This window comes from Pseudochaenichthys georgianus, chromosome 3 (assembly GCF_902827115.2).
Source record: "Pseudochaenichthys georgianus chromosome 3, fPseGeo1.2, whole genome shotgun sequence".
Classification (NCBI taxonomy): Eukaryota; Metazoa; Chordata; class Actinopteri; order Perciformes; family Channichthyidae; genus Pseudochaenichthys; species Pseudochaenichthys georgianus.
The window spans coordinates 31,214,580-31,230,044 of record NC_047505.1 but is presented as its reverse complement, the minus strand read 5'-3'; the positions used below and the strand labels follow the sequence as shown (position 1 = coordinate 31,230,044).

General features: G+C 40.4%; 1 protein-coding gene across 1 annotated transcript in view; it reads right to left on the bottom strand.

The window, feature by feature from the left end:
- rasa3 (RAS p21 protein activator 3) overlaps nucleotides 1-15,465 on the bottom strand; it is a 41,393-nt gene that overhangs the window by 5,067 nt on the left and 20,861 nt on the right. The window contains exons 5-19 of the mRNA XM_034109572.2: nucleotides 13,126-13,202; nucleotides 9,587-9,667; nucleotides 9,403-9,475; nucleotides 7,955-8,028; nucleotides 7,759-7,863; nucleotides 6,574-6,730; nucleotides 6,334-6,482; nucleotides 5,951-6,065; nucleotides 5,741-5,815; nucleotides 5,367-5,490; nucleotides 4,811-4,917; nucleotides 4,512-4,589; nucleotides 4,284-4,361; nucleotides 4,000-4,073; nucleotides 381-487 (exon numbers count right to left, since the gene is read on the bottom strand). Of these exons, the coding sequence (XP_033965463.1) occupies nucleotides 381-487; nucleotides 4,000-4,073; nucleotides 4,284-4,361; nucleotides 4,512-4,589; nucleotides 4,811-4,917; nucleotides 5,367-5,490; nucleotides 5,741-5,815; nucleotides 5,951-6,065; nucleotides 6,334-6,482; nucleotides 6,574-6,730; nucleotides 7,759-7,863; nucleotides 7,955-8,028; nucleotides 9,403-9,475; nucleotides 9,587-9,667; nucleotides 13,126-13,202 (1,474 nt within the window). The remainder of the gene's footprint in view (nucleotides 1-380; nucleotides 488-3,999; nucleotides 4,074-4,283; nucleotides 4,362-4,511; nucleotides 4,590-4,810; nucleotides 4,918-5,366; nucleotides 5,491-5,740; nucleotides 5,816-5,950; nucleotides 6,066-6,333; nucleotides 6,483-6,573; nucleotides 6,731-7,758; nucleotides 7,864-7,954; nucleotides 8,029-9,402; nucleotides 9,476-9,586; nucleotides 9,668-13,125; nucleotides 13,203-15,465) is intronic.

The window sequence follows — 15,465 nt, the reverse complement described above, 5'->3', positions numbered from 1 at the left end:
AGATTTTGCTGTGTGATAATTACATTGATTAACTTGAAGTAATACAAATAGATGCTTTGTTAATCTGCCAAATTCTTTGTGAAAGGCATTGAAGAACAACAGTGTTTATCAAAAGCACAATAAAACGTGTTTTTCTTTTTTAAGTTGTGCTGTACACTGACTAATTTGAGTAAACTTGATTTCATCACTTTCTTATAACCTCTTTTTCTGCTTTTATGTAGTGTAGGATTTAGGAAACAGAATGTCAGTGTTTTGGCCTGACCTTGTTTGTATGCAGCACAAATGTATTTCCTGCAGTAACCTAATCTTTACCACATGTGTTAAACGCACATTTTGTTCAAACTGTACATTCAGCAGATTCTCTCCCTTCTGCTGCTCACCTTTCGTCTTGTGGTAGGTAAACTCGTGGTTGGTGAGGCGAAACCATCTCTTCTTGAAGTTCTTCATTCCGAACCGGTTCCTCCCTTGTGCCCTTTTTATCATAAATCTGAGGGAAATGAGTGAGAAACATACCAATGAAAGACTTCACAGAAATTAAAAATATATCACAATATCAATATTGTTATTAATCTGGCACGATGCATCCTATATAGACATGTCTTAAGTGCTGAAATAGTGCAGTACCTTGATGGATAAGAATATAAATGAATGACTTTGCATGAAAACACGTGTTACCACCATTTCATTGTTTTTAAAGGAATCCTGTGCAGTTTACATTCATCATTCAGTATACATGCTTGCAGTTACTGTCACTGTAAATCATTTCGAACACTTTTAATGGTCTATGAGTCAAAAAGGAGATTGGTCAGCAAATCAAAGATCCCTGTGTCTTTGCATGTTTTACCCCATTACCTACAAATTGTGTACCAATATTTTTTTACCAAATAATAACGAACAATTTTCAATACAAACAGCTACTGGCTACCATTTTCTTTCAGTACCTTATAACACATTAACTTGCATAGACTTGAAAAGATAATCTGAAACTGTTTTATTAATATAGATAGAGTGATTAAGGCATTTGAAAAAATAAATAATCAGATGTTAGATCTGATTAGGCTATACACTATTTGTTGGTATTAGGCTAAAACATGTAACAACCAGTATGGTCTTTAAGGGAAAGAAAACACCAGGATTTGTAATTTATTGAAAGGTCCCATGTCATGCTTTTCTGGTTATTACCCATTCCCTTGTGTGTTATGTAGCTTTTTCTGCATGTAAACGGTCTGCCAAGTCACAAACCCTCAAAGTACACCCTGTAGCGAGTAAAACTCCAACACAGAAAATACCTGTCTATGCTGCCCCAGAACGCCTCGTTGGAGATTTTGCTTTTTCCGTTTTTTTCTTCCTGGTCGTAGTGACGTAACACACACACACTTACTCACTCACTCAGCCTTATCTTTTCTCAGCAGCGGCTCTGCAGATTTCCGCACACACACACACTCTCACAAGCTTTGAGTGTGTGTGTTCAGGCTGAGTTCCGCGGTGTCTTGCTGTCTCGCAGACCCCACACAGCAACCAGGAAACAACACCAGTAACCCAGCTCACACTGTCCGCTCCTCGAGCATCAAAGGTCGGAGCAGCGAGCCCCGCAACGTCCCGCCAACACGGCACCCAGACCCCCGCAGCATTCTCATCTGTTTGTCCTTACTGGTGTCATTTTTTTTGGGTTGCTAACAAACGCCATTGTAACACAAACACTGATATCCAGCTATAACGGTGGTGGACTCATCAGAACAGAGTGGGCGAGCTGACCAATCAGAGCACACTGGGCTCATAGGGAGGGGGGGGGGGCAGGAGCTCCAACAAGCCGTTTAGGACAGAGAGTGAATACACATACTATACAGAGATGCTGTATGAGAAACCAATGTGAGTTTGGAACATTGAACAATGTAAATCTATTCTAGTAGACCTCAACAATGGAATTATGATCAGTAGAAATGGCCATGTCATGGGACCTTTAAAAGTTTGAGGGCCATTGCATACATGGAATAGGAAACACCAAAGTTACAAGTGTCAAACAGGAAGACTTTTCAACTACTGAGCTGCTGGTTTCACATCTAGAGAGTACCAGGAACTCTATGTGTATGGTAGCAATAGGAAAAAGACTGAAAAAATAGATGATAAAGCTTCCATGAACACACAGTATAATATTATTATATCACCACCAGTGACATTTCCAGTATAAAGCTAATAATGGTATGCAGAAAACGTCACTACTAGTACAGACTCAATTGTTCTGGTCTTTGACATATATTCTGCCGAGCGCTATACCATGGATCTGCATGCATGCTTTTGTAAAAAAAAGTTGTTATGGCAGCGATATGGTCACAGTCTGGACAAAAGGTATAAACGGTCAGGATGCGGGCAGATATGAGATCCCAGAAATGTTTGTACAGCAACCAACCCCTGCTGTCACCATCACATCAAGCATGTCTGGCACGTCAAGGATGGAGGTGGGCTACCAGCACTAGTGATGGCTGAAGGCTTTAAGGTTAACACTTTACTTCATACAGTCACTGAACGCACCAGTCCACTGCCATTGTAATGCAGAAAGACTCAAATCCATCACCCAGTGTCAAACAGTGTGACAGAGAGTTGCTTACAGGCCAGATATAAAGTAAAGTGCAGCAGCAACTACAGCAGCGTATGATTTCGGGGGGGGAGAGAACACGGCCGGCTTGGTCTGGGGGGGGGGGGTTACAGTGCAAACACAGGGGGTCACAAGGGCAAAGCCTTTATATTGAGAAGCTCTTACCTGCCCTTCGTGCTTTTTGACCCTTTCCCATCAATCCTCTTTATAGTGAGTTTTACACTCCTATGCCCGGTAGCAGAAACAAAAGAGGGTGGAGGATGTTGATAAAGAGGCCCGGCACACCTACTGTCAACTGGAAACTCTCCTTCCCTTTACACCCTCATTAGAAATATAATCAAAACAACCACCCATGTGTTGTTGGAGGAGTTTACAGCCAAGGGTTTGTCTATACTGTAACTGTTCACTTTGGTCATGAATAGGAGCATGAGGGATCCAACATGTGAAGGTAAAATATACCTGAGGAGTGATTTGACAATTTGGGAAATATTCGTATGGAATTGGCGGATAAGATTGACACCAATCTCTCGTATGTACTGACAGATATCATCCAGCTATGTTTGCTCAGCATAAAGACGGGAAACAGCTAGTGTGGGTTAGGTTTCCAGTTGCCAGCATTACATTACATTACATGGCATTTAAGATAAGATAAGATGGACCTTTATTAATCCCCATGGGGAAAATCAGTTGTACAAGCAGCAACAGGGTTGCGCCTTTATCCGAAACGACTTACAATAAGGAATTCAAGTTCACTGATAACTATCTAGTTTGTTTAACCAAACTGTCAAAGTGAAAATCTGCAGTTTAGGAGATTATGTGCCAGACTATTTCCTCTTTCTTCTGAACAGTTGCCAGGCCAATGGCAGACACACCACATATACTGGTTTCAAGTCAGTCAAGTAAATGGCTTAAATCACCTCATAACACAGAGGGTACTGTAACCATTTTTACACTTTGGTTTTGGCACTATTTAAACAAAGAATACAAAATGTGTGTTACCCTTGTGCCTGCCATAGCTACATACAGACAACATACAGACATGTGGGTATTATCGAATTCCTGCTATATAATGAATATTTCCCAAAATGTTGAACTATTCTTTCTTGAAACATTAATTGTCAACCTAACTCTTTAAAGCTATAAAAGTGGCAGGAGAACCTTAATAGGATGGTGAAAATAAAAAAATTAAAGCTGCTTAATTAGCAGTGAAAAAGAAATAGCCACAGTTCATAATACAGTTTTAATACAATTACAACATCCTAAATTACTGCTTCATAAACTCTCTAAATTATTCCAATATCACAAATAAAGGACTCCTAAGCGATATCGTGAGAGCTGTTTGTATATTTTGTTTTTGGGCCGTTACTTTCCATGAATCTTGGTTTATTAATATGTTTGCTACTCACCCCTCTTTGAGCATGATTGGTGTCTCAATACTCTTCTGATCCCATTTGCCAGAGGTGGAGATCAGGTCCAGGAACTGAGTAGGAAAGTAAAGGATATCATATAACAACATGATTACTCTGGTACTAACTTTGGCTCCATTTCATGCAAATTGTACTGTTCTTCCAAATGTCTAAACTGAGCCGGCATATCTTTATCTGACATACAAGACAAAGAGAATATTTCATGAGTCTACAAAGTGCTGGAGATTTATTGCATGAAACAAGGGAGGAAGTCGAACACTCACATTCTTCACAGCGTCCGCATATTTCTGCTCATTGAAGTACTCGTAAAATGCGGCCATGTAAGACTCTTTGAAATTGGCCTTGAAAGGAATTAGAGACAGGGAAAGAAAGAGACAGTGAGAGGAAGATTAGTACATTTCAATTTCATTTTTTAGACAGTAATACAAATGAAGCCTAGTTCAGTTACAGGAGTGAAAAAAGGAAAATACACTTTACTCAGAGAAACGTACAGATTTAGACTTGGCAAGACTTCCCAGGGTCTGGATCGTCTTGGAGATGAGGGTTAGGGTTCGAGAGGTGGCGGGATCCTAGGGAGACAAATCAGATCTTGAGAATTTCACACTTGAGTTCATCATAAAAAAACACTGGATGGGCCAGAAAAACAAAGAGATGTCTTCAAAGTCAATACAAACTTTGAGCTTCACAGGAAAAAAAAGAATTTAAAGAAAATGTTAGAACAACTAAAAGAGGTATATCTGCAGATTTAGGTTTCATGTACAGTATGTGTGTTATTTTATATCAGACTCACCGGATGGTGCGGTCGTAGATGGAACAAGTTGGGGGAGAGGATGGCCGGAGCGAAGAAACGCAGGAAAATAAAACTGCTTACTGCTGTGTATCGGACATCTTGGTCAACTAGACAGAAGAAAGAAACGGGGATTTATCACACACACTGTACTTGCTCAAAATATACCCAAGACACGATATGTATAGTACATCTGCAATAAAAAAGTCAACTTTATTCAATGAGATGTCTCAATTCAAAACAAGTTATTTTTGTTAGCTTATAATTAACCAACAATAGATTTGTATCACAACAGCATGTTCCTCGTGCTAAACTGCAGATCCCTGTGATGGCCAACAGGGGGCAGCACAGTGTAAAATACTCCATACTGCACATACTGTATAACCAAACTGAATGTGTGGGAGGCTTACGTGTTTTCAGGTTTGACACAAATAGCAGAAAAACAGAGAGTGTCCTTAAACATACTGTACATAATGTTCTTTATTGTATATTATCTGTCTCTTAATAGCACCTATTTTCTGTCCTATATCTCTTATGGGCCATTAGCAGGCAGAGTTACCTTGGAAACGGGTGGCAGCGGACTCTCTCAAAGAGAAGAAGATATCACACATGACAGTGGGACAGCGAACGCCTGATGTGGTGATAACGTTGAAGATACGGTCCACATAGTGGCGAAGATTTTCCTGGAGACGGGGGGCAGGGCAGATATGTCAGATCACACACACACACACACACACACACACACACACACACACACACACACACACACACACACACACACACACACACACACACACACAACACACACACACACACCACACACACACACACACACACACACACACACACACACACACACACACACACACACACACACACACACACACACACACACACACACACACACACACACACACACACTCCTCTTCTTACCCTGTTAGTATCCAGGTTTTCCGACTCTTTGAGTTTGACCGGGTCGATTTCACAGGGTTTGTGTTCTGCGCAGATCTGTGAAGATTTACAAAAGTAGTGATATATCCATTGATGACTAATTAAGCAAAACATATTCTAAGAGGTGCTACAGAGAAAGATTTGTGACATGAATGAAATCAAGAAATAAGAGTAAGATTGGCAGTGTTATACCTCGTCTATGATTGGTCTGAGCGTGACTTGCAGATAATGCATTCCTGCCAGCTTCATGGTCTCATCAATGCACTTGGATGTCAACGAGTTTCCCCGGAAAATTGTGTTAGGATCCCTACGCAGAGAGACAGGGTGTTTTTTCCATACAAATCAAAACAGCAGTTTAGTAAAAAAACGATACATATATAAAGGGAAGAGACCTTTAAACAAGAGAGAAAAATCAGGATGAGGAGCACAAAAAAGAGCAAACTTAAACTAAGAGTTGTTTCATCTATAATAAAGGATGAGACTAATGCACAGCTGGACTGTCAGGTATAACTTTATGAACTTAATTGTAAATGTTATAAGTAGTCATTGTTGAGCATTGATTCAGGGACACTTACTGTGTGCGGTTGACTTCAGCGTGAGCGATGGCGCTGATGAAAGGCACAATCTTGCCGTAGTGAAGAAACAGACGCACGAGGGGAATGGCGGCTTCTTGTTTCTCTCGACACACCTCCCCCAGAGTGTGGGCTGTGGACGACGATACAGGCTGGCCGGAGAGGAGCAGAGTCAACATGTGCCATTCAAACAGTGAGGTGTGAAGATGCTGCAGGAAACCGGAGACACTCGTATACACACACCTGTACATTAGCGGAGTGCAGCAGCAGATCTCTGAGGGGGGAGTAGTGTTCGGAGGGGAACACGTGGTCCTCGGTGTAAACGATGTTCAGACGCAGAGAGCCAAGCTCTTCCACCTTCACCGACTTCCCTCCGTTCTCCCTGGGCTGAAGAAAGTACCTGAAGGAGAAAACATACAAAAGATCAGACCAACAGTTCTGCTCACTGATGGGATTGTGATGGATGGGAGACAATTGTCTTATTTACTACAGCCATTAAATAGTGCTAACACATAGCAAGCTAAGCAAATCCAAATGTTTCTATAAGCAATGATACAAATGGTGTAAAAGGTGTTGGTAGTCGCAAAAAACACCACTAAGAAGTACTACACAACTCTGCAGTTTCAGTCAGCTCTACAGATCTTTTAAGCATCTTTAAATGGTTTTCAGGCAACCAACCCAATTGTTGTGGTTCACTCTCACTTCCAGCAGATATGTCCCTAAACAGTTGATGGAGAACAAATCTGAGCTACGAGAATGAATATTGTAATTACATTTGTTGGGGAACTCCAAGTGAAGGCTAATGTGTTTCCGTGTTAACTGGATTTGCTAACAGGCAACTGTTCACCTTCTCATTTTAAAAAGGCCATCATGTGTTAATGCAGTGTTAAGACTAAGAGCTTTGCCGAAAAGAACAAGATAAAGCAGGTCTAACTGTCACATAGATATAGACAATTACTAAATATATTCTCTTTATATGTTGTTCCTTTCTGTTACAGACTGCACTGACTACTCAATGTTCATTCTCTTTATTAACATTTCCAACAAAGTGCTCCCACAACCAATGGAGGCTCTAGTTATTCAAAATAAATGAAATACAAAAACAGTCTGTTGGATCAGCTATTTGTTAAAAAGCCTTCACTGATCCTGGTTAATTAAAAACTTTTAAAAAAGGACTGTTGTCCGTGTTGATACTACAGCTCTGCTGTTGCTGTAGCAACACATACCCAGAAAGTCAATGGACAATGATAATTGAATCAAACACACCCAGCCCCAGCAGGGTACAGTGGAACAAAACCATAAAACACACCAAAATGATTGACAGAGTGTGTGTATGTGTGTATGTGACGATGTAACGTGTGTGTGTGTGTGTGTGTGTGTGTGTGTGTGTGTGTGTGTGTGTGTGTGTGTGTGTGATGCTCCTCTCACCATGCGTCGTGGACCCCAGCCTGACCCAGCGCGCGCAGAGGAACTCGCACCCCCCCCAGGAACTCATCCCCGAACTTCAGGTTGCTGGCGTTCCACAGATCCACCCTGAACACAAACCAAAGGGTACAATTTAAACATGGAAAACTTTTTAACAAACCAAACTATTCAAATCCCCTTAAGGCTGCCAATGGCTCACCTTAGTGCCAACTTGTCAACATCCTCTTCTTCTACATCAAATTGACGCTTTGTGTAGCTTAATGGCCGTGTCACCTAGAAATGGAGACAGAGTAAACGATTAGAAGTCACATTTTATACCAAAAAACCAAGCTGGTGAAAGCACATACAGTATTGTTTCAGTCATGGGTTTTAGCTTCTCAAAGGAGAGGATCACTTTTGACAAATCTAGTTGTTAAATTTGATTGAAATTATTAGTTGAAAAAAAATGGCCCAAATCAAACTCTAAACTCACTATCTGACAGATTTGGATCCACATGGGAGCCATCAGAGATCAGAATGTGGCAGTGTCTATGTTAGTATGGAGCAATGAGAAGATACAATTTGAAACAATTAAAAACAGGGACAACCACATGACAGAAGCATGATAGATGGTCTCTGTTTGCGTGAGGACAGGGCCTGAAAGGGGTCCGCGGGCAGAATGCTCTGCAGGGTATGAGTCCTGTTCCTGTGGTGGTCGGGAATAAATGAGACAGTCTTGTCGGATAGAAATAAATGGGCTAGATTGTTTGGTGGTTTGTCCGAATCAATCATACTCTTGTCCTGCTGTCTTCCAGCGCTGCAGCAGGGGCCATAGGGAGGAGCGACACAAAAATGTCAGAGCAGTGTAGCTGGCGAGCGAGGGTTAACGGGGGCAGTGTGACAGGGAGGGTGTGTGTGCAAAAAAAAAATCTATAAATATAAACTCATGAATATGATATAATGTGAACATTGACACGCTTTTACACATTCAGTGAAAGACTGCATGACTTTATGTTTTTCCAGTTGCTTTTTCTTATAATTTCAACTTTTATCACATTCATTTTAACCATTTAAAAATAATGACATGAAATGGAGATTGTAAGTATGTCTATGTGTGTACATGACATATATATATATATATATATATATAGACTAATGATAGAAATATGAATTGTGAGACTTTTAACAAAGACAAACTATGTATATATATAATATATATCACACAAAACTATTATGCAGTGTTTCCAGTTAACTTTTTTAACCTAAAACCTGGCATGGCTAAAAAACCTACACAATATATATGTTTATTTGGGATGTCTGATTTAAAAAAAAATGTTGCTTAACTTGTACCTAGTTTTACCAAAATGACTCAACCAGTCCTGGTTATATTCATAACTTTTTTGGTGTGTTTGGTGGTTATTGAAGGCTCTGTACATCAACACCGGTGTATTTCCCACCTATGCTGGTAATTTCGACCTCTGAAGTTGGATGGGGCTGTGCTAGAATTATATAACAATAAGTCAACAATGAAATATGGTTGTATATTCCAGCTTTCACATAATTGTTTTAACCCTCACTATACCTCTACTTGGATTGATACCCAACATAAAGACACATCTTTACACTGACGTGAAGTTGCTGTTAAACAAATCACACCAAAATATTTACCTCAAAATAGAAAACCTCGTCAAACTGTGGGTTGTTGGTTTTCCTCTTCACTTTGGTCTTCTTGGCTTCCGACCTGAGAGATACAGAGAGGCAGATGGAGATTACAAAAACACATCAATCAAAAGTGTGATAAACAAAGTTGAGTACAGTAAAAAATGACATCTAATCATGTGAGAGATCTTACCTTGAAGGGCCGAGTAAGGACACAGCAGCGTACGGATCACATTGGCCGTTAACGATAGGAAGACCTTGGCACTCCAACACTCTGTGGAAACACACACACAAACCATGAATGAAACACACATTAATGTACAAATGTAGACACACACATCTATCATATCAGGCAACCCATTAAACAGCCCCCTTTTCACAGACATAAAACATCTGGTCCATTCACACTCTAGTTCCCTCCCACGCTGGGAGTCTTGTTAATACATTTGGGACCAAGTATATAGCTCTCTGAGAGTTTTCCCAGCAAGTGAAAATGGTCCCCTGCGTCAATATGAGGTGTGTCTGTGTGTGTGTAAGAAAGGCCGATGCTGAGAGAAGGGCAGATGAAAAGAGATGGAAGTAATTCCCTTTGAGCTGTTGGCGGTGAGTTGTGCCAACTGTAAATTCAGTGTTATCCAGCAACTACACACACAGCACAAACACCACTTGAGAGAGGCCAAAGAGAAACTCAAATAAAAAGCTGAGACCATATCCTCAGTTCAGGTAGGATGTAATCCTCAATGTGTTTCCAGAATAGGATTCAAACATCCCTGATCAACAAAAAAAGAAAAGCAGCATAACGTTTTTCTTTCTGGTTCTGCAGAAATGACTTTTTCTAAATGACATCCATAGATTCCTGCATTTTAAGATTTCTGCACAACCATACATTACAATTTAAATAATATGCTACTTAAGCTTTTAATTTGCCACTGTCTTCACACCCTTAATGTAGTACAACTTATGCATACAGAAAACATAAAGTTCTAATATGGTGTTTTCTGAAAAGGAATAGCAGATTCTTAGGAAGACAGAGGTGGGAAAACAGATATTTCACTGTCACACTGTAAAGTGACGATTACACTGAATAGAGGTTCATCAGTGTCTGAATGTATAGCCTTTATTCAAAAAAATCCACATCCCTCAGAAAACGGGTTAACCATCACATGCTGATTGAAAAACAGATAAAAGTAGAGAATTAGGGTGACATCCATGCGTTCCTGTGATGGATGACATCATGCTGTAAGGGGATTAGCACCCAAACAGACCAGGACACCAGCGGGGTGAATCACTTCCTGTGTGCCAGGGTGATGCACAACTACTCACACCCCCGCTCCCGCCGTATGATGAATTACACACACCAAATCAATGCACTGCCCCCAGCTGAACTGACTACACAAGCAACAGCTTGCACCACGCTGCTGATGCACACCCACACACAGGTTCCGAACAAGGAATAAGGAGAGGGCTGGGTTAAGCATCACTAATGCCAGAGCGCTTCCCGTCCAATAAGCTTGTTTATATAACCCCTGCTTGGCCTACTCTCCAGCCCCCCCCCCTTTCTCTCTCATCACCACTGTGAGCTCTGACAGGCCAGACAGCGGTGGTGAAGCAGACTTTGTTGTCTTTAGCCCACGTTACTAATTTTAGGTTAATGTGTTTCTATTCTGCACCAAAAACATTTTGACTCAAGTAAGAGGGAAATTAATGACCTCATAGGGCCAAAACCACCACACTCAATAATAGAGTCTGTGTCACTGAGGGGTGCACTTACAAATAAGTGAAATTAAACATAAATCAGAACAGTAAATAGTATGTTTAGGTAAAACATGTTTCTTGTTTCCAGATGTAATTCACGGTTACAAAATGGCCTATTCTTCTATTATAAAGATGAAGGTCATTATCAGTAGGAATATGAACTTGAGAGTGAAATCATTTTTATACATTATTTAAATTATTTTGACTTTGTTAAAGGTTGGTTTATTTGTATGCATGTTGTGTATTTTTGTCTTTTGTTGCTGTTATTTAGTATTTTATGTATTGTACTCTTAAGCACATTTTAAGATGAATGCATTTTAGTGTTTACTAAACAAAGTATACTTGCAATAAAACATGCTTCAATACATGACATTTCTTTTGATCTGTAGAGCTCTCTCTCTCTGACTAGATGACCTCCTGCTCTAAGCTCCTTAACCAATATGCGCTCTGGGAACAGGGCCATGCTGGCTCATCATCAGACTTTACTGCTGCAAAAGAAGAGCTGGAGAGCGCACGCACGCACGCACGCGCACACGCACGCACACACACACACACACACACACACACACACACACACACACACACACACACACACACACACACACACACACACACACACACACACACACACACACACACACACACACACACACACACACACACACACACACACACACACACACACACACACACACACACACACACATTAATCCATCCAGACCATAAGCATATCATCATCATTGATCCCCTGCAAATACTGAAGATCAAAAATCACATGTGTGTGCAATAGGGATGTGCATCTCCATCACTGAGGCCGATGCGATGCGCATCTCGATACGTTGCCACGATACGATACATTAACGATACATTTGAAACACCAGGCGATACGATACGATTCACCCCTGTTGCGATACAGTTCGATACGATTTGATTCAACATTATGCGATTCGGTGCGATACGATTCAACATTATGTAAAAATAATGATACTTCAATTTGGTACGACAGAGGATTTTTGTTTTATTCCTTATATGCAGCAAATCATACATTAACAAAAAAGTGCTTTACATATTTGGTACTGCACATCCCATCATGCCGTTTATTTTTTTAACTTTAAAAGCTCTCCAGAGCAGCTACAGTACAATTGTATAACACCTCACAGTTAAACGATGTAAGGATGCATTGCTCATGATTAACAATGTGCAAATAACAGCTACCATAGTGCAATGCCCATCCAGCTGCCAGCCTGATGTGCTTAACACTCATAGGCTAACTTACCAGTGAGCAGAAAGCAGTGGGTTCTATAACAATAAAGAATACTAATAACCTTTCACAAACAGGTATTTCATAACTGCTTACAGTAAGGAAGACATTTAAATTGTTATTGGCCTTCACATGCTGCTGTAAATTAAACACCACTCTCTCTGACAGAACACCTCACTGAGTGATTTAACTCATAGTCTAACTTTCAGGTTTCTCTTTTCAGCCGCAGACCCCATGTCGCCTCTTTATGTGCGTCGCTAAGTTCCTCGTACTACTTGTGTACTTTAAAGCGGCTCGGCATCGTTAACAATTTGCCAGCGATTTTTCAAGTTGACCGTCTGTAGTATATAGTGCCGCGCACATATACCATCAGGACGTTACTGATGGGGTGCGGCTGCGGAGTGATACTGTGTGTATGCAAGCCCACATCTAGGACGGATCTATGTATCATGGCTGTAGACCTGTTGAGTAATAAAGATACCTCATACAAAGGTCTACGGATACCTTATTCCTCTCCATGACCTGCGGTCAGCTATATAGCATAAAGCAATGGACGCAGAGAGGTCACAGTTACTGTGGACATGACACACAGGATGTACTGACTTGGAAGTGTTATAAAGCTATGAAATACCCTTCTACAGAAAATGTGTATTTTTCTCAGGAAATTAGAATGTGTGTGTGTGTGTGTGTGTGTGTGTGTGTGTGCGCAGTCTCACCGTGTGGCTAGTTTATGGTTGATGGCTCCACTGTCAGTGATGACTTCACTCAGACGCAGCTCCAAGTGTACTTTTCCCTGCAACACACAAACACACAAATAGTCACTTTAAATGTTCAATGTTCTGCAGAGGTGTTATGAACACTTCAGCACGGCCCAGAGACAGGTGACACACCTATGCACTCATCAATGTGTTTGTGTAAATGTATAGACATATTTCTGCAGACAACATCCATCCATATCATATAATGAAACAGGTTCAATCATGTATCTCTCAACCAATAAAAACATGTTAAACTATCTCTGAAAACACATTATTGGAAATCCCTTGTTTTCATTGGACAGAGTCCACGTGCTCTGCTCTAGGATCTAAGTGCCAAACATAGAAATTCCAAATGTATCGCAATATACATATTTAATTATATACTCTATCTTTATTCTAAATGGTTAAAACTGTTTTAGAGAAGAACTGAGCCAAGGAAAGCCCAAAATACATTCAACAATAATTATTCCTCGATAAATCCTAGTACAAAACAAAAACATACACAATCATGAATAAAGAGGCATTCCTCCGCCAACAGAGACACTGTATGTAAATAACTGCGAGGCTGAGCGTCATGCTTAAGTTATTTTCCCTCTGAAGTGATTGGATTAATGACATAATGACAGTGTAGTGGTGCAGCTGTCTAGAAAAGCTCCTTTAATTAACAGCATCAGTATGCAAACTCACAGGCGTTGCTCTTTCTGGCCGATTCAAGCTGAAGGAACAAACACACGCACTTACACATGTGCGCACAGGCCAAACAATGTGTCCTCTATTGGAAAGAGAAAAGAGACACTCTATCTTCCTACTTCATTTGATCCATCTCCCTCGCTTTCTCTCTTTTCTCTCAATCTCTCACACATCCTTCCTCTCCCCGGCTCCTCGAATGAATGTGTCTCTGTTTCAGATCCCTGCTCCAGGGCTGCTCACACCCATCTGTCTGCAGATGTTACTGTTCACTGTGTCTCAGACTGTGTGTGTGTGTGTGTGTGTGTGTGTGTGTGTGTGTGTGTGTGTGTGTGTGTGTGTGTGTGTGTGTGTGTGTGTGTGTGTGTGTGTGTGTGTGTGTGTGTGTGTGTGTGTGTGTGTGTGTGTGTGTGTGTGTGTGTGTGTGTGTGTGTGTGTGTGGTACTATGTGCTGGGTGTGTGCGTGCATGCATGAATGTGTGTATACATGCATGTGTGTTAGACTGCTGAACACAGAATAGAAGAAGATCTTGCACATTTTCAATATGCATGTGAGACAAGTGAGGCAAAATGCAACAGCTCCAGACTGGATCACTAGAAGATTGATCGATTCACAGATAACTCAATGGTTGTAGAAAAATGACAGATTTGGTCACATTAATGCATTTAATAATACACAATAATACATTTTACTTCCTAGCTTGTTTACAACTTGGTGATAACAATAATTGAGATGTGTTAACTGCTTGGCAGGAAAAACAAATGTCAACCATAAAAGGCTACTAAATTAGCTTGAGCAGATTTTCTACAAAAAACATGTGTCTATTTGGTTGTGCATTGGATTAACATAAACAGAGCTGTGAGTGGAAAAAAGACAAAAATGCAAACATTGAGATCAAATGTAAACATTACAGTCAGGAAGACTGTCTCTCAAAATTGTCAAAAAAATGGTCTCCTTTTAACGCCATTAAACCAGAACCAGTGATGTCATTATTCCACTACAGAACATCTAAAAAACAACCTGTGACCCAAACTGTTGGCTTTTATTTCACAGCTTCACTAATGACAATTGAGAATGTGGAACACATTGTGTTTCCGATTAAACCTGTGTGTTCACTCTCTCACCAGCTGATCACAAACAGAGCTGGGATGGAGGTAGACGGATCTACAGTATAAACTGAGAGCCAGGTGACTTTGACCCTGCAGGCTCAGATGTTTTTGGTGCACACACGCTGTGTTTGTTTGGGTTCTGCCTTGCTTCAAACATTAAAATGCAGACACACTCATCACACATCAATGCACATACTGAATAGGACAATTGTCTATGGCTTGGTATCGTTTGAAACCAAAATAATAATTTTGTCATACTTTTGTTTAAGGGACAACATGTTTGTCTATGTAAACCTTTCCTTTAAATAAACCAACATTTTGTAATTTCAAAGCAAGTTCATGTTACTTTTGCTGAACCTAAACTATTGTGGCCACAAATTACAATTAGGGTTCAAATGAAAATGTATAATGTGATTGTAGACTAAGTATAGTGAGGTCATAATGTCAGCTAATCAATTTAGTAAAGTTGCTATCTATTAAACAATATTAATCTAAAGCTTG